At 53.5% G+C, this 22120-nt stretch overlaps 1 protein-coding gene across 1 annotated transcript in view; it reads left to right on the plus strand.

The window, feature by feature from the left end:
* Positions 1-21815, plus strand: part of ASTN1 (astrotactin 1) — a 99456-nt gene extending 77641 nt beyond the window's left edge. Inside the window, exons 17-22 of the mRNA XM_044439198.1 lie at positions 11475-11743; positions 14988-15121; positions 16533-16684; positions 18385-18520; positions 20292-20392; positions 21628-21815. Coding sequence (XP_044295133.1) covers positions 11475-11743; positions 14988-15121; positions 16533-16684; positions 18385-18520; positions 20292-20392; positions 21628-21815 — 980 coding nt within the window. The remainder of the gene's footprint in view (positions 1-11474; positions 11744-14987; positions 15122-16532; positions 16685-18384; positions 18521-20291; positions 20393-21627) is intronic.
* The last annotated feature ends 305 nt before the right edge of the window (positions 21816-22120 follow it).

The raw sequence follows: 22120 nt of genomic DNA on the forward strand, positions 1-22120 counted from the left end.
AGGGCATTCTGCAGAACATTGTCCACATCCTCCGGCCCTCAAGACTGAAAGTCATCCAGCAGTATTGGGCCAGAGAGTAATGCAGACACGTGGGCAGGCGGAGCAGCCTGGATTGTGAAATCCAAATTCTGCTAAACACTAGCAATTTTGTCATCAGGCAGGGGATGTGTTCTCAGGCATGGTTCCAGTTCAGAAGGACTGATCCTGGCACCCCCCTAGAGCTGCTTTTGCTGGAAGCTGAGCCATGAGAACAAGCAGGAGTGACCCCTCAGGTCCAGGCATCCATGCCTATTTCCTTCATCAGTGACTCTGTTCATTCCGTGGCTTGCATTATCACCAGGCATCGATTGCATTCTTCTGGAGAACTTGCCTGCTTTCGGAGGAAGCACGTTAAAGCAGTTTCAAGATGCTCCCCACTGCCCTAGGTGGCTGTTTCTAGAAGGAAGCGGTGGGGGTTCTGCCCAACCCGTAGCGTTTGTGCTTCTTGGTGCTGTTGGGCAGCTCTGTGGAACTGCTGGGTGGGAACGCCGGAGACGCAGGATGCTGAGCCCTGCCTATGCTGACGGCACACAGCGGTCTTTCTTTCTCCTCCGATCCAGATGGGGCAACGCAGGTCTTCAGAAGCCGTGTGTGCCCTCGACTGCCAAGGCCGAGGGCTGTGTGTGTGTGTGTGGGGGGGCATTTTCAGGAGAGCCCCCCCACAACAGGAATGCCTTCCCCAGAAACGTCTGCACGGTTCCTCCATTGTTATCTCTTTGGCAGTGGGCAATATCTTTTCATACTCTCGGGAGTTTAAATCCTCCATATATTGCGGCTGCTAGGCTTTTTAAAGTAGTTCTCAGTTGAAGACGTTGATTGCTTTATTGTGCCGTTTCTGCTTTAAGTGAACGCGATGTCTTTCTTCAATGTCACCTTGAAAGCCGTTGGGTCCATGGCAACGAATGTGTCTTTCCAATAAAAGAAATAGCCAGAGTCCATGGTAGGGTCAGCCTTGAGAGTCGCTGGCCAACTGCTCGCTCCGCATAGCGCCTCACGGGGCACTTGTGGGCTGCCTGCTCCGACGATCAGGCCTTCGAGGTCTTCGGCGTTGGTGGGTCGCAGCTCTGCTTCCTGAGCTCCTGTGATGCAAAGCTCGTGTTGTTCTGCCAGTGAGATTAACCTCCTTATGAGGGTCTAATCACTGGAGAAGACCGTCACGCTAGGAAGAGTCGATGGCAGGAGGAGGACAGGAAAGCCAGATAGGGGGTGGATGGATTTCATTGTTATACTACCCAATAGCCGGGGCTGTCTGGATTGGTTAGCAAAAGGTCAAAACCCCCAAACCACAAAAAAATTAAGGCAAGACAATAAGACCACAGCAACTACAACTGAGATGCTTTCATCCCATGGAGGAGTCCACAGCCTTGAGTTCACAGGACTGGAGGTTTGGGAGGCGTTCATTCACAGAGTGAGCTTGATGGCACACAGCAGCAACAGTGCACTGAAGGCAGAACTTTCTCTGGAAGCAACGGCGATGAAACCAGAGCTATCATGAGCAAGCAGGACTCCCTGAAGTAGGCAATACTGCGAGGGAAAGGCAGGAGGAGGAGGAGGAGGAGGAATGATGCAATGAGTTGATTCCATGAAGGAAGCCCCAGCCTTGAGTTTGCAAGAGCCGAGTAGGGCTGTGGAGCTCAGGGCATGCTGGCTTGCCATAAGTCAGATGACTTGATGGCACATCGCCCACACAAGAGCAATGGGCCGCTCAGCTCGGCACGTTACTCCATCCCCTGAAGTACGTCTGAACCAGCTTTCTCTTGCAGGTGAGAAGAACGGCAGGTCACCCCGTTTAAAAAGTGTGGTCTTCTTTCTTTCTTGATCATCCCTCCATTCAGAGATCAATTTCTTTTCTGCATGCAGAAAACGAGATATTGAGCTGATGGCAAGCTCCACTCGGGCTCCTTGTGGTCTGACAGGGCGGAAAGCTCATCGGTTGCCCGCATCCCCTGAAGCGGCCCTGCATCTCTGGGCCTGTTCCCTAGAAGGCTGGACACATCCTAGCCGTGTCTTCCGCGTCCTGTGGCCTCCAGCACGTTGGGGAGGATCTCGGGAGGACGAGTCCTCCCTATCTGGCTCAACAGGTTCATGGACAGCCCTTCAAGTGCAGCTGGGATTCCCCATATAATCTCCCGGCGACTTCCCTGCAGGGTCAGTCTAGATGGTTCTCCTTTGGCCACTGCCTCACGTGGGAAGGGGTCTCGGTTGTAGCGAGAGGAAGGGGATTTCTTCAGTGGGCCCCTTTCAAATCTGTCCTCAGCAGCAAATCAGCCTGCCCAGGGGTGAGGGTACTTTCTCAACCTAACTCAAAAGCAGGAAGCTTCAGGCAGACATGACCCTGAATTGTCTTCCGCTGCTCCCACAATTACAACACTCTGTATTGCTGTGTGGAACTTGATTGTGCTATGTATATGGTGGATGCACATATATCAGTGGTGGTGAACCTATGGCACGCGGGCCACAGCGGGCACGCAGAGCCCTCTCTGTTGGCACACGAGCCAAGTCGCCCCAGCATCGCTCCAGCAGTCGAGCATCGGATAACAGTGCTCACAGGGGCCATGCGCATGCTCGCAATGACGTCACGAGCCACGACTCAGTAGCCACGACTCGTCCAAGCTTTCACAGGGCCAGTCAGTGCGCTGCCAAGTTTATATATATATATTTGCTTGGATGGCTGTGAGGTGTTTTTTCAAAACTAAAATCTCAGCTTTCAGGCTTGATTCCAGTGTTGGCACTTTGCAATAAAGAGGTGGGTTTTGGGTTGCAGTTTGGGCACTCGGTCTCCAAAAGGTTCACCATCGCTGGCATATATTCATTAATGTGCGACCCCAGGGCAGCCATCACAAATGAAGGAGATGCCGGCACAGCAGTGGCTTGGGAGCAGAAGATGCTTCCCTGGTCAGAGGCAGCTGCCTGATCAATGAGGAACACTGAACTGGGGAGATGGTGTTGGCCTGGGCAGGGAATTCTGTGTCACATGCACTTTCCCTTGTGATTTTCCCACTCTTGGGACTCAGAAGCCCTCGCAAACCACCAAAATTCACCAATCTGCTGGTAGCAAACCCTAGCCTTCCTTCCATCCACCTAAGCAATTGCACAAAATCATTCAAAGCATCCCCTCCCAACACCCACAGCACTTTTCAAATTTGCAAGCAGTGCTCTCCGTCCCGAGAAGACCGAGCTGAACGCTGCATTTCCCCCTTCTCCAGTGAAGGGGGCTGGCAGGTTGGAGGCTCAGAACTGACAAGCCAAGCTTAACTTTTCATCCTGGATACAGTGGCTGTTTCTCCCCTGCAGAGGGAAGGGCGTCCTGCTGTGTCCACAGCATCCTTCTGCCTTTTTCTTTTAACTGGAAAGTGTCTGTCAGTCTCCCCCTTCAAAGCCAGGCAGAAAATAAAACCTGCCGGGGGACCTGGCCTGCTTCTCCTGGCCTGCTCAGGAGCAGACAAGCTGTGGGTGAGTGAGGAGGAGGAGGCACCAAACGAGGGGTCCTGCTTCCTTGGACTCACCAGCCCTGGGCACTGCCCACATCCAACATATCCTAGTGTCATGGGCCACAAGCAGAAGCAAGTGTGTGAAAAGTTGACTAAATTGGCCACTTGGTTATTCTTCCTGGGGCTTTTGTGGCTGCTCGTAGCTCAGGCCACTAGTGGCTTAGAAAGGTTGAATGGATGCTTATGGATCGGCGGGGTGTCAGTGGCCACACGCCCCTTGGATGCACGCCTCAATGGGCGGGGGGGGGGGCTTGGAAGCTGCAGAGGAGCCAGGAGCAGTGCTGCTGGGGGGCCAGGCTGCCTTGCCGGCTGGACTCCCCCAAGGTGGGTCCCCCAAGGTGGAATGGAGGCACTGGACTAAGATGCATCCACCCGCTTCCAGAGGAACTGTTGCATCAGCCGAAGAGAAGGGATACCTCCAAGGGAAATTCAAGCCTAGACGAAGGATGCCGACAGACCAAAAAGGGAGCTTGCTATCCGGCCAGGAGAACATTAAGTGAAGGTAGAAATGATGTACAGAAGACCATACGGGAGAGATAAATGGCGACAGGCTCCTTTGAAGAGGAAACCCCATCATGGAGAAGCTTCCAGCATTAGCCAGTGAAGTGAAAAGCTGTTCTGAAAGCCCTTGGAAGCAGCACCGTTCCCAGGCTAGATAGGGTACCGATAGAATTGGACTGAAGCGGTCCAAATCTTAATGAGAAAATGCAAATATGGGAAACAAAACCATGGCCCACCGACTGGAAGCCTTCAGTCTACGTTCCCATCCCACCAGGAAGAGAGGCCAAGGAGTGCAGCCGCTATGGGACCATTGCGCTCACACAAGCAGCCAGGAATTTTACCCTGCCTGAAGCTGGAGCCCAAGGCCAGGGTTGCTCATCCCCTTGCATTCCCACACCCTCTGAATGGGTGTGAATATCGGACAGCAAAGAAAGCTAGCGGGAAGAAAATCAGTGGGCTTGGAACATAGTACTGGAGGAGAGCTTTGCCAATGCCCCGAACAGACACAAAGGTGAGCAAGTTTGCCCTAGATCAAGTCCAGCCAGAAGCAAAAATGGCAAAATGGAGGCTGTCATGCTTAGGACGCGTCATAAGAAGACCGTCCTGCTAGGGAAAGCCAAAGGCAGAGACCTCAGTGAAAGACCCGCTCTGAGAAGGGTCGATTCCAGAATTTGAATTTGCAAGAGCTGAGCAAGGCTGTTGTGGACGGCTGCTCTGGAGGACGCTCATTCGCAGGGTTGCCATCCGTTGGAGATGACGTGGCAGCATGGAATGGGAGGGTGTGACTTGGTGTCCCGCAACAGCAGGCGACCTTCCTGGCCCCTTCCAACTCAACTCCTCTAGGATTCTATGAGAGCAAGAGGGCAGTGGGACCAGCTGCCTGGAGAGGGGGGGGGGGGGGCCCTCCCACCCGAGAGAAATAAAGGGGAAAAGGGGAGCCACCCGAGTGGGATGGGGTGAACTGGTGTCCTGCGACAGCAGGGGGGGGGGGTGGACTCGACGGCCTTCCTGGCCCCTTCCAGCTCTATTCTTCTAGGATTCCATGATGCCACAGAAATACCTACTGCTCTCACTTCTGTATTTTATTATTAGCAATTACATCTGTATCCAGAAATGTGCACACGGGATTTCCCGTGGCATGTCTAGTGCTTCCCTGGGGCAGGCAGTGCCACGGCCAGGAACCTTGGGGTGCCCCAGATGAATTTCTGAGGACCTGCCAAGGTGCCCAACCCGCCCACTTCAAAAAGGGTACGTTTTCTTCCCAGCAGCTGGGATTGCTCCGGAAAGGGTTTCTGCTAATGCCGGAAACTCGGAGTTCAGAGGAGCAGTTTAAAGTGCTGGGGCTCGGAAAAGGGTACTTTTAAGAAGAGGATGGATGGATTGAAGAAGCTGTGGCACCCCCACCCCTTTGCAGGAGCCCGGTTCACACATGTCTCTGCTCTTCCTGGAACATTTTTGTCTGATCTGGTGTCAAAGCCTTTCTGTGGAATCTCCTCAAGAGTCCTGCTCTGTGAATTGCTGGCCTCATTTTGCATGTGGATTTCTCTTGGCACTGTTATTCTGCAGGTACCCGGGCATTTGAAAAAGCAGAAAGAAGCAAGAACTGGGCAGCTCCTGAAGTGGGGCTGTGGGAGTGGTGGAGAGGTCAGCCTGGGCAGCGGTGGGAAGCAGAGAGGCAGCGGGAACGGGAACGCTGATACGGGCTGCACACACGCAATGCGCAGCTGACAAGGCCCCATCGCAGCTTCGGTAGCAGCCGCCAGCGGCAAGCAGGAACAGTTGGCATTAAATTTAGAATAGAAACCAATTAAAAGATAACAAGTGAACATAAGAGAACATATGCTCAGGATAGCAAGAACCTCAGCGTTTAAAAAAACCATGACCTCCAGCGATCGCAGGGGAAGTTTAAATATTGTTCAAATGCCCCGCAAAAGCGTTTCAAAGCGGAGCGATTTGGCTGCTGGAAGCCGCGTTGTCCTTGGCTGGGCAACTTGCATTAATGAGGGAGTCGGGTCAACTGGGTGTTTGGAGTGAGGACCTTCGGAAGGCTGGAGCAGGGCTAGGAATACCCAGTGCTAGGCAAAATCCACATTCTGCATGGGGAGGGGGAAACCACAGTGCCTTCCCTCCAAGTCATGGCCCAGGCGAGCGTGTGGATGTGCACATATTTGCACAGCTCTTCCCCGTTTGCACACCGATGCCAGAAGTACAGTGGCCAGGCTTTGCATCATGTATGGCTTTGCAGGACAGGACGTGCATGTCAAAGGGGCAGTGGAAGGGGGCAGGGAGGGGAGCCCGATGAGCAGGGCAGGAGAGGGAGAGACGTGCAGGGATCTAGGCCCACGTCCTTAGAATGCCTGGCAGCATTCCGCGCATCCAGGCAGCCTCCATTTCCTCGGGAGTCGGTCAGACTGGAGAGATGCACGCCGGCGATAGCGATGAAAGCCCCACGGGAGGTTCTTGATGACTGCATAGAAAGCTGCTCACTGTCCAGGCCTCCTCCCAGCCAAGCAGGCCTGGATTGCCTTCCCAGCCTGTCCTCAGACCTTGCAGTTGCGGTGCTAAATGCCCAGTAGGTCCAGAAGAAAACAGCTGCCACAGCAGGCAGGACCCATCCATGAGACCTGGGTGAGCCGCCAGTGCATTGGGGATGGCCTCTTTCGTTCCGTCCACCTAGATTGTTGGAGCAACACTAACGTTTGGGAAGGCTAGTCCAGCGGGGAGGACAGTGGTGGTCCAGAGTAGGGTTGGGCTGTCCCTCCAGGCCCTGGCAGGCTTCCTCATGCTCAGTGCAGGCTTCCCACACAAGCCAAGTCAAGAGGAAGTCCATGCTGGCTGACAGTTCACCAAGCCCTGCTCCAACCCTGAACGTTCTTTCAGAGCCTGGAGTTCATTCTCAAAGCGCCCGTCCGGGCCACCTCTGAAATCCTATCGTATTTGGGACCCGCGTGCTTGGAGGCCACCTCCTGTCCCCCCCGGTTGTCCAAACTCGCCCTCTCCAGTCCCTCCGTCATCAGGCTGGCGGTGCCTGGGAAGAGGGCCATGGATTGCCCTTCCGGGAGGGCTACCTGGCCAGTCTTGACATCCGTTTGCTGCCAGGCAAAATCTCTCTCCGAAGGTTAGTCTCAATCGTGGTTTGATTTATTTTGCTGAATGCTACAAGTTTAACTGCAGCCTCCACTTTTGTAGCCTTTTATCTATTCATTCTTCTTATTTTATTTGAGACAAGCCTGAGATTTTTTTTTGCTGAAGGATAGTCTGATGTGACTAACAGCAGAGTTGCCTTGTATGGAAAAGGAGCAGTAGCAGCAGTCTGGGAAAAGCAGCAGAGACTGGAGGGGGGTCAAGAAGTTCCCAGTCAGCTCATGCTGGATGTCCTTCCTACGTGTTCTTGGGGAGACATAGAAGCAGAGCGAGTCAGAAGGGGTCTCCCAGGCCATCTAGTCTGACCCCTGCCTCCAGCCGGCTCCGCTCACGACATGCCCACCATGTGGACGTCCAGCCTATCCTTGAACACCCGCACCGATGGGGCCTCAGCCACCTCCCAGGGAAGCCCATTCCACGCCCTCGGGGTCCTGACTGTCAGGAAGTGCTTCCTGGCATCCAAATGGAACCTGGGCTCCCTGAGCTTTGCTCCGTTGGAGTGCGTCCTGCCTTCCTCTGCAGGGGAGAACAGGTCTCTACCCACCTCCGTGGGAAGACTAGCGTGGCTTGATTCTGAGCACCCCCTAAAGCTGGGCATGGTGCAGAAAGGCCCAGGACGTGACTGCTTGCTTTTCTTACGTGTGAGACACCCTTGCCCGCTTTCTGGTTGCAGAGGGAGAGCAGAAAAGGAAGAAGGAAAAAGAAGGAACAGACCCAAGCTGCAGAGCACCAAGCTAGTCATTCTCTGTTGCCTCTTAGTTCCCGGAAGCATGTGGAGCTGATCCTATTATCTAGCAAAGATGGAGAATTTTGTTTCAGTTTAGTTTTGATAAAAATTGAGAAGTTCCTCCTACCGGGGTTCAAAAAGTGCTTTTTAAAAAAGACAAATGGAAAACTGACAACGTTGTCCATCCAGGTCCAAGACCTTGAAAGTTTTGCTCCTAAAAGTCTGTTTTGGAATTCCTGGGCATTCAGCCATGCCGACGATTGCTTTAGGGATATCTGTGATTTTCTGATTGGCTCCTCATTTTTACCGGCAATCAGGCAAGGAGCAGGTGCATCATGGGGAATAAAAATAAAAATAAAATAGGTGTACCAACTGAATGTGGCTGGTGCTGATGGGGAAGATTTAATTTCAGTTTGACTTGATCAGAATTTGCCAATATTTGCGAAGCACTTGCAACACAGAATGTTCAATTTATAAAATCTTCATGCTGGAGAAAGCATAATTGATAGATTCATTCTCCCTATTGAAGGCTGCCATAGCTGTTTTCAAAATACAAGATGGGAATTGATTGCTATTTTCCTTCCCCAGATTGGCATTTGAGGTGTTTCAACTGTTTGTGCAAATTATTAAAGCATTAAAATGATCCTAGATGCCTTGGTACCACAGCAGCAGGACACGGATTCTGCCTGCAGTGCAGTCTTGGAATTGAATCTGCATTTTTGCCTTGTAATTTTAAAGCACCCGGAGGACCGTGAGGTTCTGCCAAGAGGCCCCTCAGGACTGAGGTCACCCCACCAAGCCGTCCTGGCCCCCGTGGGGCTTTTGCCAAGGTTGTGGGGCAAGCTGCCATTATGGCAGAGCAGGGGAAGAAAACCAAGAATGCCACTCCTGTCTCTGGGTCCGCCGGACTGCACTTTTCAATGGAGTCAAAAGCACCCCTTAATAAGCCAGTGGGGGAGGTCTGGCGTCTTCTGAATGCCCCTCTTCCATGCATCTCCGCCGGTCGCAGTCTCTACTACTCCGGGTCACCGTTGCAGCTCCTGGGAACGCTGAGATTTGCCCCATCGGTCAGATAACGAGAACGGCCGGTCTGCCGATTCGTGGCGTCGCTGCTCCTTCTAGTGGCCGCTTGGAGCAAGGCACCCTTCCCCATCAAGGCGTTGCTTCCCTTTCTTCGCTGGCGGACGCGCAATTGTGGCAGCATTTGGGGCGTCGTTGCGCAGGATCGCTGCGTGCAGGAGCAGCCGATCCTGAACCATCGTTTTGAACACTGGCTTCACTGCATGCATTACTCGGATGCCAAAAGAGCCACGATCCACACTACCACTGCTCTCGCCTGCAGGCGTGTGAACTCGCCTTTGGCCGATGGAGCCGGAAAAGCAGGGAGCCTTGCGGGGGGAGCGGTGCGTTCAGGGCGGATGAGGCGATGCGCTTCGGCGGGATGGGGAGATGGCCTCACGGTTGAGAATGCAAAGAATAAGATTGCACCTTTTGCTATAAATGTTTGCAGGAAAAGATGCTGATCAGTGACTCCCTAGCGCTTGACTAAGAACAGAATAGACAAAGAGTTGGAGAACCGTGGTTGGCCCAGTGTGTGGTGGGAAGGCTGGGCAGGGCTTGGCAGACGGTGGGGGGGGGGGGGGGTGTCTTCAAGGTTTTGGGTCCTGACATGGGCCATGAAAAGAGCAGAACTGCTAAATTTAGAGGGGGGGGGGGGGGCAGATTATCCTGAAACCTGAATAGCCAGACTCCTGAGTCAAGACAATGCGGGGAGGGGGGAAATCCACAACAAGCCCCCTGTTATGGACTTCTGGCCCATGGCTGCAGAGTTGGAGTTTGGAATGCAGAGCCTAAAAACAGGCCATTGCCTTGGTTCCTGACAATGATGGATCCCAGCATGGAGAGCGATGAGGGGCATGCGGGAAGGAGGCAAGGAAAGGGCATTCTGCTGAGAGTGTGATTGTGCTTGGCTTATGACCCTGGAAGTCCAGGTGGCCACTGACCTTGCAAGCCCCTGGCTTAGGGTCGGTGACTCAGAAATGGTGGAAGGACTCAATAGGGCTCGGAGAGGCTCTGAGAGATCCAGAACGGGGAGGAGCACGTCAACCCAAAGAGAAGGCTTTCGCTCACAGTGTGACTGGGTTGCCCATCGGAGTGGGACCTGTCTGGGCAGCTCCTGAGGGCACATCACTGGGACCTTGAAAGACCCTGATTCCCAGGTTTAATCTACTCCCATTTGGATAACTTGGGCATTTGTGCCCATGTTGCTTACCGGAGAGCCTTCCCAAACTAGATACGTAACAGTTCTTGTGTGTGTTCCCCCAGGAGTCAGTTTACAAGCTGCTCTGTGACCTTGCTGATATTAAGGACAGCCTGGCCATGGAACCATCGGCTGGTAAAGTCAGAAGGGGCCAAAGGGCCATGGGGCCAGCCCCACGTGTCCCCTGTGCAGCTGGCTTCATTGCATGCTTTCCCCTTCCAGTGCTGACCTGAATCCTTGTTGCGTGAGGGCCCCATCGCCGCCTCCCGCAGCTGACATTTTTCTGCGCTGCCCTTTTGGATGCTGTATTTGCATATGTTCCATACATGTGTTGCCTGGAGACTGGAAAACTGAGTGTGATCATCCTAGCAAAAATAGAACAGGTTCAGGCTGGCAGTTTCTTGAGAAGTTTTGTGGTCCTTGAACCACGAATCAGCTCTCACCATCTTTGCTTTAAGCATCCAGTTACCAACTCTGCTGTGCCCTCCTTTGTTCCCACAAATAGTTACTGGCAGCGATGCGGAGCTGTGATGCAAAGAATCAATCCAATGTTTTGGCTTGTGTCAACAGGGCGATTGTACCATGTCTGGAGAAGTAATGGAATAATTCTTCTTAGAATCTGCATATCTGTCTACAGCGCTGTGCTTAGAAGGTTACTTTATAGAAAAAAACCAAAGGGTGTATTAGTATTATGCCTTGAAATGTCACACAGATGTGCCAGATGTTAGAAAAAGCAGGTTGGGAGTGCGGGGAGAAAAAGAACTTGTGATCTCTGCAGAGCCAGTGTCCTGAGAGGACGTGTTGGAGGAGAACTGGTGGATGCTCAGTGCCAGTAGGCCACATGGGAGCACGCAAGCGGCAGTGGTGTTAAACTAATGCAGATTTGGGGATCCTTCTTATGAACCACCTAAACAGTGTTTATAAACAGCATCATAAGTTCCGTAAAACAAGGTATACGTTTTCTGGAAGAGGTTGAACATACTTAGCAGTGGGGGAAAGATGCCCGACAGCATATCGGAACTTGCTAGAAGCACATCAGGAAAACGAGTTCTAGCAAAGGCTTCCCAGCGCAGTCAACCAACTACAAATGCCCCTCTGGATTCTTTGGGGGAAGGCACAAGAGCAAAATGAGTTCTGAAGGCTGATAGGACAAGTAGTCCTACGCTGAAAGGCACACCTTTCCCCCAGAAACACCCTCGCATCCTCCTGGGCTCAGGTTCTTAGCTCCGTGTTTTGTGTCTCTGAGAGACTGGCGTGGAAACAGGCCGGGTTCTCCCTCTTGCCTGACTCCGCCCAGTGGTCTTCCTTGCAGGCAACTCCCCCTCGGATGAGTCCGAAGAACGAGAGCGAGATCCTCGCGTCCTGACCTTCCCGGAGTACATCGCCAGCTTGTCTGAATCCGGGACCAAGCGCATGGCGGCCGGCGTGCGCATGGAGTGCCAAAGCAGGGGCCGCTGCCCGGCATCCTGTCCTCTGTGCCACGTGACCTCCAGCCCAGATGCGCTGGCGGAACCCATCTTGCTGGAGGTGACCAAAGCAGCGCCCATCTACGAGCTGGTCACCAACAATCAGACGCAGAAGGTGAGCGAGAGGGTCGGTGCTGGGGGTGGGCTGCCCAAAGCCCCCGTGGCTCTCCAGAAAGGACGTTTCTTGCATGGGGGGCAGAGGATTCCCCCCAGCCTTTCCTTAATCATGCCGTATCGGAAATGCCTTGATTCTTTGGAGAGGGGAAGCTGGTGGAAGTGGAGAAAGAAGAGCAGGAAAGCAGATGCTAATGTGGCCAAGCTTCTTTCTAAGCTTTCGAGTCTCCTAGAAACTTTATTGAAACAGGATGGGATCTGAGATTCTTGGAATAGCAGATGCACCCTCAGCTCACTTTGGGATGAACACTCCGGGAAATCCATTTTGTGTGAGCCTGGCAGGTTTCCACAGGCCTTCCAATGCAGTGATTGGAAATGGGCCATGCCAGATATTTGTGGAGGGGGCTCTGGAAGGGTGCACAAAATCGCTGTGCACATTGAGAACTGAGATCTCTGTCTTGGGAACATCCTGTGCATAAAACGTGCTTTGCGCAACGTGGGCCTTTCACGGCGATTGCCGTCTCAGTCGAAATTTGCACCAACAAGGCTGTGCTGTTTTCAATATTGTATCACATTTGCAAGGGTACTCTCTTGCTAAATATTCTTTTCAGCTTCATCCTCCCAATACTTTATGGTTAGTCTGCTGTCTTTCTACTTCAGAAAGAACTTGTCATTGTCAATTTTGTCCGGTTCGGCATCAGAACTATTATTTTCTGGTGCATTTTTAAATTATTACTTTCAGTTAAAAGGTAAAGGTAAAGGTTTCCCCTTGGCATTAAGTCCAGTCAAGCCTGAGTCTAGGGGGTGGTGCTCATCTCCGTTTCCTACTGCTTTTCAATTCCCATGGTTTCTGCAAATGGAATAATAATTTTTAATCTTTTCCCCCTCAATCTTCCCAGCAATGTTATGGATGTAATAGCTGATTCCTTTCCATAATGTTTTTGTTCTGACAAATACTATTTATTGCGTTCACTTTCCTAGCATTGCACTGTGAAGGGAATGTTAGCAGCACAGCTGGACTTGCGGGCAGCCAGTTTGAGTCAGGACAGCCCTGTGATGGGCTCCAATTTTCACAAGTTTGAGATGTTCACGGATGTTGACCTCTAGTATTTGTGCCAATTTCTGGAGCTTAAAAGAAAACGTGTGCATGTCGTGGCCCATTTTCAGAACTGGAGATCCAGTTGCTGACTTGAGCTCCATCCGATTATGTCAACACCAGGATGAGGGACATGGAAAAGAATCCAGCGGGCCGGCTCAGGAAAATCAGTCAGAGGTGCACCCTGCAAACAGATCCTGTGCACATCCTTCCATACGCCTATGAAACATTTCCTCCCAGAAATTAGGATTCTGCATTAGAGTAGGTTTTCCGCAAAGCAGCACTGCTCCTTTAATGACATCACCACTTGGATGCTTTTTAAATTGTGGTAGAGATCATTGCGTCTGTGTGCGTTTTCTGGAATTTCCCCCACATGCCTTCCCCACGTACTGCTGTGCTCGCTCAAACAATGTCGAATGCCACACGACAGGGATCCTCGCAATTGGAAACGGCGGTGCTTTTCATCAGTGCTCGCAAGCACCTCTTGTGCAGAAATGACCTGCAAAGGGGGAAATGAGAGCGGATCCTGGGCCAACAGCACTCCCGAATTCCAAAATTTGGTCCAAGCTACACCAAAAGACAGACAGAGTGGGGCGAAGGGCAGTGCCCGCCTGTGGGACCAGAGCCCGGTGGAACCGGTGCCGGGGAGCTGCTCGGCCCCAAATCTGTGACCTCTCGAGATTCTTCACTTGGGAGGTGAAAGCACAGTTGTTTGGAAAATCCGGGTGCTTTCAAGGGGCATGCGCTGCTTTGAGGTGGAGCCGGGAAGATCAGCACTCCCATCGGGGCGCCAGTTGTCCTTCCGCCATGGAGGCGTCTGTGTGTTGCCCACTTGCTCCACGGCTGGGCAAACATGTACAATTTCACAGCGCGGCTCTCAGGGTAGGAAGGCTCTGAGGGGCTCGGAAGTAGGAAGTCCTGCCCTGCCCTTCCGTGGGTGATCTGGAAACCGCTCCAGGCCTCTCCTGCCCTGAATACAGAGTCCCCATGGCATTCCTTTCCTTGCTTGGTTATTTATTTATTTAAAGCTTTTCTATACTGTCCAACTACAACCGTCTCGGGATGGTCTTACAATAAAAACAGACTAAACTGAAGCGTAGCATCCAATAAATCCAGTAAATCGAACCCACATGAAAACCTAATCAACCTTAAGATAATGGGTGAATAAAAGGGTTTTAGCCTGGCTCCGAAAGCAATACAGAGTCGGTGCCAGGCGGACCTCTGTGGGGAGCGTATTCCATAGCCTGGGCGCCACCACCGAGCAGGCCCTGCTGCAGGCATCCACCCTCCTAATCGGCTTCAAGGAGGGCTCCTGAAGACGGGCCTCCGTGCCACATCTGAAGGGGCAGGCAGGCGTGTAGGGAAGCAGACGCTCCTTCGGGTGGCTTGTTTGCTTCTCTGCCGCCCAGTGGGTTTCCTCTGTCCTAAAGAGCGCCGCTGTCTGACCACGTATGCCTTTTGGAAGTCAGCTGGCTCTTTTCCCACATGGCTCAGCATGTAACGTGGGTGAATCATGAGCCAGGAAGTCCAGGGTTCAGGTCTTGCCTCAGTCCTGCACTCACAGCCTGAAATGGCCCCCGCAGCTCATTCTGCCTCACAGCCTCTTCCCACACCCCACCTGCTCTGCAGCGTTGCTGCTGCGATACTGTGATTTGAAGCCCTTTGGAAGCCCAGAGACATTTTTAGAGGAAATGTTTGCCACCGTCTCACTTTTCTGAGAATGCTCCAGGAAGTGTCTGCAGATGATCCCCCTCCTGCTCCGGGGTGCCGCCCCCCCCCCTTCACAAGCACAAACTTTGGCCACAGTGGTATTGAAGGCTGAGCACAGGGAGCATTTGCCCTCACTCCACATTGGCTTTCTTGGCATCTTTCTGATGGATTGGCTTTCATTCCTGTCAAGACAGATCAGAGCGAGGGCAAAACTTCCTGCCTGTGCTGGGCATCATGATGGAGAGAAGGGGGAAAGATGCCCTGAATGGCATTGCAGAGTGCGTGAGGACTGTTCCCTAGAGGACTGCTCCAGTGAGAAATCTCTCGAAAGGGACCCCTGCGTAGAAGTCTCTGAGTAACAAGCTTGGAGGGGGAGGGCAATGGCAACAGCGTTCCTGACACTCGTTCTGTGCTTTTTCTCGCTCTCTGTCTCTCGCAGCTGCTGCAAGAGGCCACGATGAGTTTGCTGTGGTGCTCAGGCAGTGGGGACGTCATCGAGGACTGGTGCCGCTGTGACTCGAGCGCGTTCGGTGCTGACGGGCTCCCGGCCTGCGCCCCCCTTCCACACCCCGTGTAATGCATCCCAGACCACAGACTCGTGGGATTAGGCTTTTGCTAGCTGCTCCGGGGGAAAGGAAGTCTTGTTGCAGCCTTGCTCTTGCATATTCTTTCGGGACCTGACATAATGGGGGAAACGGGGGCTGACTGCCAAAGATCTCGTTCCCCATTCAGTTCCCTGAACAGGCCAGGGGATGCTCTGTGTGCCCCCGAGGTTGCCTGGGCTAGCCATGCATCAGTTCCTCCCCCAAGTGAAAATGAAGTCTCTTGCCATGGATTCCATGAAGTCCTTTTCTCCCCTTGTTTCCGAAGAGCTCAGCACACAGATTGTAACCTTCCCTCCTTGGGGGAAGCGGGAGGGACAAGCTGCTTCAGCCGGGCAAACAGTCTCTTTCCCACAGCAAAAGCAGCTCTTCTCTATGGACCGAGTGAGGGAAGCAGCTCCAAGGGATTCATCGCCAGTGCTCTTCCTACTAGCTGGAGGCCTTCACATGGCTCCAAAAAACCATCTTGGCCTTTGGGCAGCGGGAAAGCATTCCCTGCTGGACATCAATAACCTCCTCACCATTTTTCCAGAACAGCCTATTTTAATACACCATATTAAAATGTTTTTAGTAGACCTATTTTCATCTGGGAATGGTCAAGCCCGTCCATCAGCAGTAATGAGAGGCCAGGGCAAAAGCAATTTTGCTTGAATTTGGGTGCCCAGGAAGGTCTAGATTCTGTCTAAACAGCCATGGGATAGCCAAGTCCCAGTTCTGCCACAGGCTCTCTGTCTTTTGCAGGGCCAGGCTCCCCTCCCTGCTCTAGCCGGATGCCCACAATCCTTGGCATTCCAAGGATCATGGGAGTCATGCCGGTCCCCACTCCCCCCGCCTTCTGATCCTAGCAAAAGCATTACAGGAATGCTTTCAATAAACACAAGCCAAACAACACAAATAGGCAGGCTTGTTAAACAAATGTTCTTTTTGAAGCCTTAAGAATATATAGCCTTATAAAGGCAGGATTATCAAATGCATGCAGTGAAACTTTAAGATGAGAAATGAACTTCGAATGCATGTTATGTGTATGTGGAAGCAAGAATGGAACCGTTTGGGATATATCTTGTTTCCTAGTCTGTTGTCTTTGAATATTGCAAGATAGCTTATAATGGTCATGGGTAGCCCCAGGCCATTCCTGCCCTCCCCTTCTGTGCGTGTGGTGGGAGGTCAGACTGGCCCGGGCCCAGAGCAGCCCCAGTGCAGAACTAATCCTAGAAAAGGTGCCCAGATCTTCCACAGCCCTGCACTTCCAGCGTCCCGCTTGCCGAGAAGTGGCGCGCCGGACCTGTTCCGAACCCTTCCGAGGGCCAGATCGGGAGGGAAACGGGAGAAGCCTCGTGCGGTGGCTCCTCGCCTGACCCCCGCCTCACCCTTGCCACCCGCAGGCTGCGACTGTCCACGGCACACGAGCCCAGCAGCTCCCTGGTGGTTCTGGCGTGGGAGCACTCGGAGCCCCCAATCGGGGTGCAGATCGTGGATTACCTCATCCGCCAGGAGAAGGTCACAGACCGCCTGGACCATTCCAAGGTGGAAACTGGTAAGTGCGGCGGACTCTTTATGCTCGTTGGAAAGCGGTCAAGTGTCGGGGAAAGCAAATCATGTTTTGTTTAGACAAAATAAGACTCCATATTCAGTTCCAAACCCACAGCTTAGCAAGGAATTATGTCCGTGGCAACATCCAAGAGGACGGATATGCCTGAGACATTAAGTGGGGACTGTGCTCTCCCGTAACCTGCAGCCCGCACGCCGCGGCCCCTCACGAGCCCTGCTCTCCTGCGGCTGTGCAGGTTCTTGCAGGGGAGCTGTTTCGGTAACGAGGTTAAGATGAGTGCATCTTGCTCAGTGCATTCCCGGAAGATTACAGGGAAGATAATGAAGGAAGACATGGAACCATTTGAGTGCGCTTGTTTTACGTTCCTGCCTCCTGCTGAAGAGGTGGCCCAGCGCCATTTAAATGTTGCAGTTTAGGATGGAGAGGAGCTCGCCTCCCAGCCGTGCAGAGAAGCAAAGGAAAAACAAACCGTGCGTTTCCCTTCTGTGTGTGCCTAGCTATGCTTGAGGTCAATGGAGACGCACTTTTTGCAGTAAATTGCAGATTCTTTCAGGCATAGTTTGATAATGTAAGGAAAGGCAATAGTCTCAAAGAAACGCAAGCTAGGTGCTCAATAGACCAGGGTTGAGCGGAGATGGCCTTCCTGGATTCCATAGTCCATGCCAAATTCTGCCCCGTATATCAGGATAATGCAGTACTTCCTCGGCACGTGCAGTCATTGGAATCTCCTCCTTTCCGCCTTGGAATTATGTTTGCATTCAGAGTCACCACAAACACTTCATACAAAGCAAAAATTGAAGGTGAGTTTGAGGTTCTTGGTCAAGGCTGTGAAGATCCCAGAGAAGTCCAACCCTGGTCGCTTGAACTTGTGTGCTTCCTCCAAATCCAAGGAATATCAGTGGAAACAGGAGATGCTCCGGTGGGCAGGCCTGTGTGTTTCCTCCTCTTTTTCCACTGTTATTTAGGGAAGTTGGACGGAAAAGTCTTTGCACATGCAGCCCATTTTAGAAACCCGGGGAACTCGCCCGCCCTTCCCCACACGGTGTGTGCTCCGGTTTGGCTGCACATTGGTTCCACATTGTCTGAGGCTTTTCACGTCAGGAGTGAGCAACTGGTTTGCAGCTGTTTTGGCCTGCATGTCCCATCAGCCCCAACCAGCATAACCAGGGACGAGGATGCTGGGAATGCTACACTGGAAGCACTGGAGGGTCCCCAGCTGCCTGTCCTGGTTTTGCATTCTGCTCCCCCAGGAGCGGTGGAGGAGACTCCTGTGGCTCGCGTGGCCGGTTTGCAGAACACGTTGTGACGCGGCTCGCTCGCAGCTATTCCGAAGTGGCTTCCCATGGAGCACCAGCTCGCTTCCGGATGTCACTTGGGCCCCACTTGAAGCGTCAAGTAGTGCAGAATGCAGCTGTGAAGCGGCTGAGCAAAGCAGGAGTGCAACAGGCCGGTGTTACACAAGCCCAGATCTGGAGCATGCAACACCACGCTGTTATAGTCACGCCAGAAGTGCTGGTCTTGATCTTTAACATCCCAAACGATGTGGGATTGGGGTACCCGAAGGATCGCCTCCACCCGTAGGAGCCTATGCACATGCGTCCATCTTCCCGAGGTTCCCCCTTCCCTGTCCCATGTGCACGTGCCTTCCCTGTTATCAGATAATGGTGGGTCACCTGTTCCCCTAGAGACGGTGCTGAGCTTTGTGGACGACATCATCTCTGGAGCCAAGTCACCCTGCGCGATGCCAGCCCAGGTGCCCGACAAGCTCTCCACGACCATCTCCTTGATCATTCGCTGCCTGGAGCCCGACACCACCTACATGTGAGTGAACTCCAGCTGCTGCCTCGCCTGAACTCACGCGGCCGGCAGAATGAGGATCCTGCAGCGCATTCTGCAAGCTTTCGGAGCACACAGAACTCTTTCTCAGACTACATGCAGGGGGCACTGTCTGGTTCATGCAAATAGCAGTCTGGCACAGATAAGAGCTGTGGCAGCTTGTTGTGTCTTATAAAACAGTGGTTTTCATGGCCCAGTCACCCTGGTTTGTTTAGGACGGTTCCCACCCATGATGGGTTGTCCCGCCCTCGCCCAGCACAGCAACGTTGTCATGGGTTCCTAGGAAAAGGACATGCGCTCCTGGGAAAGGACTTTTTTGCAGCAAAAGTCCCTTGCTGCTGCTGCTGAGCTCACCCAAGTCTCTGCCCCGGCAGCCAGTCCACCACCTGCCCAGGAGGCACCTTGGGGAGGCCGTCACTGGCCCGCTCTCCCCACTCCCGTCGCAAGCCCTTGTCGCTCGCTGCGGCACCCCTTCCCCCTTCTTCGATGAGGCAGATTGTCACAGCATCTGGGTGACACAATTCCCTTGTGTCACCCGGGCACTGGAGGGGCTGTCAGTGCCGCTCACGGGGGATATTGCAGAAGGCAGTCGTCACGCTCAAAAGGGGAAAGGTGGGTAGGAGCTGTGGTGAGAGCCACAGGAATGAGGTTCGAGGAGAGGAGAGGAGAGGAGAGGAGAGGAGAGGAGAGGAGAGGAGAGGAGAGGAGGGCAGCTTCCGCCCCAGGTGCTCGGGGACTCCTCCTGGAACAATGTGGGGGGCAATCCACAACAAACCCGATTGTCTGTCAGGCACACTGCAGGTAGTTCCGCAAACAACCGACCCCCCAACTTACGGAGGCATGCAGACTCCCCCACAGAGCGAGTCCCTGCTTCTCTTGATCTGCAGCTTGTTTCAGGCTTAATTTGCCCCAAGTTTTGTAGCTGCACTGCACCAGGGCAGATCGCGGGGTGGGTTGTCTGAGGGCTTGTTGCTTCTTCATGTCCAGGTGAGTAGGAAGCATTACAAACTTGTTCAGAGAAGAGCAAGAAACCGGGGCAGGTGTCACTAGGGAAAGGATGGTGGCCGGGGCTTGGATTGCTGGTCCTTTGAGCACGAAGCATCTCGGAGACCTTTCTCGGCTCCAGCAAAGCCTCTGCCTTCTCCCAGTTCACTGCCTTCCTCCCATTCAGAAATGGGAAGCGTCCAAATACCTGCAGGGCAACAAGCTGCCGACTCCCACCCTAGACGTGAAGCAGCTGCCGCTTTCCAAAATCAGAATGCGCTCAGGCCGTTTCTGTGTCGAGATGACATGGATCTATTGCTCTGTCCCGTTTGTGCCTCCCTTTAAACCACCGGTTCTCCTGGGTCATTTGAGACTGATCAGCGTCGCTCTGCTCCAGCGTTAATCACGGCGTAGCTGCTGATTTGTGAGCTTGCATGTTTAGGTTGCGTTGGCTTGGACCTGAGGTTAGTCCTGTGAGTCATACTCAAAGTAGACCCATGGGTATTGAAGGAACCTCAGGCAGGCGTGGCAAAATTGAGGCGTATTGGTTCCAATGTGTTTGATCCAAGCACTGGTGAATGCGGATCCAACCCAGTGTTTCTAGTCTGTTTGCTGTGGGTTGCGTGTGTTTCTGGAGGAGAGTCCCGTCTCGCAGGAAGGATGGTGGTCGGTTTCAAAATGGGGTAACATGCGAGGAAGGTGCCAGCACAACGTGATATGTGTGGGACAGCCACACACTTGCTGATGTGGTCTGCGCTGCTTCCATCCCCAGGTTCACCCTCTGGGGCGTGGACAACACGGGAAGGCGCTCCCGATCGAGCGACGTGACTGTGAAGACCCCTTGTCCGGTGGTTGATGATGTGAAAGCCCAAGGTAACCCTGGGAGGGCGGAGGCAAGAACCGCAGGGAAAGGAAGGAGCAGCTGACTTGGGCATGCACTCCTGGGGGGATTCGCACAACGAGCCGGACAAGGGGCTGCCCGGGAGCTGCACGTCCTGTGAACAGGTGGGATCGCACCATTCAGAGGGAGACTCACTGGTTGCTTCCGGTGCAGGCTTTCAGCCACCTTGATGGAGGAGGCTGGGCGTGACGGAGCTCTGGTGTGAAGCATCAGCCCTGGCCGCCTCCCCTCCCGGTCCCACTGGCATGCCCCTTTCCTCACACCGTCAAAGAGCTGGCACAGTTCTTTCCAGGCTGGGTGCAGAGGGGACAGGGGCTTGGCCCGTGGAGTCCCAGCAGCAATGCCACACAACCTTGGAGCTGAGATGCCGGTAGGACTGGGACCACCCAAACCCAGGGCTCAGCGCTCACGGAGGATGCCCTTCGAACCGTGCTTGTTCTGCATGGAACCAGGTGCAGGTCACCCTTTTGGGCCACAGGCACACTGGGCCGCCAGAGGGCTTCCTGGGCACCCACACAAAATGGCTGCCATGGCAGAAGGCCGCCATGGCAACCGCTTTGTGTCACGGCAGAAGGCAAGTCAGCTGCCCAAAAGATGAGCCAAAGTGGACCCCAAACCCCGACCCATGAAACCCTCAGCTATCAGCACCAGCAGAACCCGCTTTCACGGCTGCCCCAATTCTTATTTATTTATTTGTTTAAAGCTTTTATATACCGTCCACTGCAAGCATCTTGGGACAGTATTACAATAAAAGCAACACAAAATAAAATACAGCACAAGCATCCAAACTTCCAGTAAATAAAACCCACCTTAAAACCTATTAAACGTTAAAAATAATAGGGAAGTAAAAAGGTTTTCACCTGGGGCCAAAAGGAATATAATGCCAGTGCCAGGCGAACCTCTCTGGGGAGCGTGTTCCATAGTCAGGGTGCCACCACCGAGAAGGCCCTTCTCCATGTAGCCACCCTCCTAATCTCCTTCAGGGAGGGCTCCCGGAAAAGGACCCTCTCCCTGGATCTTAAGGGGTGGGCAGGCACACAGGGAAGGAGGCGCCCCTTCAGGGTAAGAGGGCGCTTTAATGAAAAGCAAAAGAGAAGACAGACGGCGGGGGTGGGTCGGCTTGCCGGGCGGCACGAGGGCATGTGCCCCGTTTTCCTGCCCCTCCACTGTGTGTGCGACGTCCCCCGCTCTGCTTGTTCCGATCCAGAAATCGCGGACAAGATCTACAACCTCTTCAACGGCTACACCAGCGGGAAGGAGCAGCAAACCGCCTACAACACCCTCCTGGACCTGGGCTCCCCGAGCCTCCACCGCGTGCTGTACCACTACAACCAGCACTACGAGAGCTTCGGGGAATTCACCTGGCGCTGCGAGGACGAGCTGGGGCCTCGGTAAGGGGGGGGCATGGGGTTCGCTGATGTGCCCCCCCCCCTTGGGGCCCCGGGGGGGGGGGGAGTCATGGCACGGACAGGGCGGACACAGGCCTTTCCCATTCGGACTCGGAGCCAGTCCTGGCGACTTGTCCCCAGGGAGGCGTCCGATGCAACTGGGAAGGCGAGGTGTGTGTTGGGAGGGCATCGTGATTTCTGCTCAGTTTTACTCTTTCTTGCCTAACAGGATTTTCAAAAGAAGAGAGAATTAAGTCCCCTTTTTAGAAACCATCTGGACAGCCCCTGAAATCAGTAGCCGGGACGCATGGG

The sequence above is a fragment of the Varanus komodoensis genome, unplaced genomic scaffold (assembly GCF_004798865.1).
Source record: "Varanus komodoensis strain SLA01 unplaced genomic scaffold, ASM479886v1 scaffold34_1, whole genome shotgun sequence".
NCBI lineage: Eukaryota > Metazoa > Chordata > Lepidosauria > Squamata > Varanidae > Varanus > Varanus komodoensis.